Genomic DNA, 2472 nt, shown 5'->3' with positions numbered 1-2472 from the left:
ATTGGTTAAAAAAAAGTTAAAGAGTATTATTTTATGTATTATTCTAACTAGATTGGTTTTACCCAAAGAGTTATACCTTTTACAGTATCAATTAATATTAGATCTGTAATTTTTCCAATTGCAAACCTCTTTTGAAAAAAAGAAAGAAAGAAAGAAAGAATATACTTTCATTACACAGATTCTTCTTTTTTTAGAACAGCATTTGTTATTCATCTAACTTACACCGATTCTTCTAATAATATGTGGACAACTTTGATTCTTAGATGATGTCAAACTAGTTTTATAATGAAAAAAGAATTCACAGTACCATTGTATATATACGAAAATCCATCATCCTCTCCTTTTCATCAAACTTTCTGCACACAAGAAATATCCTTGAGATACAGAAGAAAGAAAGAAAGGAAAATGCTGGCAGTATCCCCTTCTTTGTTTTCACCAACCTATGGATGGCCATTGGAGGATCTCTTTGCCCAAAATCTTCAACATGATTTCCATGATATTTCTAGAGAAGTTGAAACAAATTCATATCATTCCCTTCTTGATATTCGTAGAGATGATCAAAACCAGTATGATTTTGCACCAGAAAATTCCATTTCTTCACAAGGAGGTGTAAATTGCAGTATTCGTGATCCTATGAAGGTCACCAAAAAGCTCAACCATAATGCAAATGAAAGAGATCGTCGTCAGAAGATTAATAACTTGTATGCATTTCTTCGTTCAGTGCTCCCCATGTCAAGTGATCAAAAGGTACTTAAACCACTTAGGTGTTTTTTTTTAAACATGGAAATGTTCAAAAGTCATAATTTTCTGCTTTTTTTCGTTTGAGTACAAATATATTAGTATGATGTTCCCAATATTTTTAAGTACTTCCTGTCATAATGGAAATACACTTGTCATGTGCAACAGAAAAAGGTGAGCATCCCTGGCACTGTATCATGTGCGCTGAAATACTTACCTAAACTACAAACGGAAGTGGAGGCATTGAGAAGAAAAAAAGACAAGCTTTTGTCTTGTTCCTCATCTACCAATCTTATTCGAGGAGATCATCTACAGATCAAAAACCAATGTCCTAAAGAAGCTACAATTCAAAAAATATGTTCAGTGGTTGTGTCTGTGTGTGTCCTTGATGAGAAAGAAGTTGTGATCCAGTTGATTTCTTCAAATGTTCATATGAATAAGAACACTGGGATTGCCTTCTTGTCTATGGTTTTGGAATACTTAGAGGAGGAAGAAGATGGGATTTTTATGCTAAATGCAACTACCTCCAAGTGTCTTGGAGAAGAAAGGTTCTTAAACACTCTTTACCTTCAGGTACATTCCCTTCTTCTATTTTACAAATTCACTTTAACGTGAGTGTACTATAGTAGTGAAGTTCGTAATTTAGTGCTAAGAGTGTACTACTTGGATGAGGCATACTGTATATATATATATATATATATATATATATATATATATATATATATATATATATATATATATATATATATATATATCATATTTGCAATTCTAGTATTGAATGGAAATGATAACAATCATCATATTGTGTTGAACAGGTGCAAAGCGATCTTCAAATAGAAGCTGAAAAGTTGAAGGAGAAGATCTGCTCTCTCTACCAACAATCACGTGAAGTTTTACTCTAACTATCATGTGTACGTTGCAAAAATATCTAACCAGAAATTCGAAGCCTGCAGTTATTTGTAACTTAATCTGTGGTCAAGAAGACACTAAGAGTGTAATGTTATTCATGTAGATACTAGTATCAATGAGGAATGATAGATAGCAAGAACTTTTGTTACTTGAATTGTTTTGTAAACAGCATGCAGAACGTCGGTGATCCATAAGCAAATATTATGGATAAGCGCGATCTGAATCATATATCTGCATAATGATTGAGACTTCAAAGTGGATTTCACTCTAATGGTTGAAACATGATTTTTTCAAAAGAAATTATTTTTTATCTTTAGACAGTATCATTTTTTAGAGAAATGAAGGACAAGAGTGGAATTGTGGAAACGTTTAGGGGATTTAATTGAGTTTTTTTGGATAAACAGAACAAACTCTCCTTAATTATGTTATTTTATATGGTTGTTTTCCAAAAATTAATATTGTACGTGCAAAAAATGCACATATGGCAGATTTCATTAGGGTTTTGGTTCTGTCTAAAGTGAGGACCGAGTAACTTGCCCTTTTCATATATATTATATATATTTACTATTTTTTCATTTATTATATATTATATATATATTTATTATTTTTTCATTTATTTTTAATAATTTATTATTATTAAATAAGACGTGGAGCACACCCCATCGCACCCTATCCCCTTGATAATCTTCTTCGTCTCTCCTCCCTTATAGCATAAATACCCAAACTCCTTAGCCTCTTGGAATCCCAGATAATATCTGATCAATACTTAGCTATAATTTAACTCACAGCACCACTTTAGTGGCAACTCAATCATACTATGACTGG

The 2472-nt window shown here is 31.8% G+C and overlaps 1 protein-coding gene across 1 annotated transcript; it reads left to right on the top strand.

Annotated features, from left to right (window-relative positions):
• The first annotated feature begins 336 nt into the window (after nt 1-336).
• On the top strand, nt 337-2214 carry LOC145051875 (transcription factor ORG2-like). Its single transcript, XM_078999707.1, has 3 exons — nt 337-747; nt 907-1311; nt 1554-2214. The coding sequence occupies exons 1-3, from the start codon at nt 406-408 to the stop codon at nt 1638-1640; spliced, it is 834 nt and encodes a 277-aa protein (XP_078855833.1). The 5' UTR covers nt 337-405; the 3' UTR covers nt 1641-2214.
• The last annotated feature ends 258 nt before the right edge of the window (nt 2215-2472 follow it).

This window comes from Lactuca serriola, chromosome 5, assembly GCF_051521515.1.
Source record: "Lactuca serriola cultivar US96UC23 chromosome 5, Lser_US96UC23_V15, whole genome shotgun sequence".
NCBI classification, from domain to species: Eukaryota; Viridiplantae; Streptophyta; class Magnoliopsida; order Asterales; family Asteraceae; genus Lactuca; species Lactuca serriola.
The sequence above is the reverse complement of the archived record's forward strand: the minus strand, read 5'-3'. Positions and strand labels throughout refer to the sequence as shown.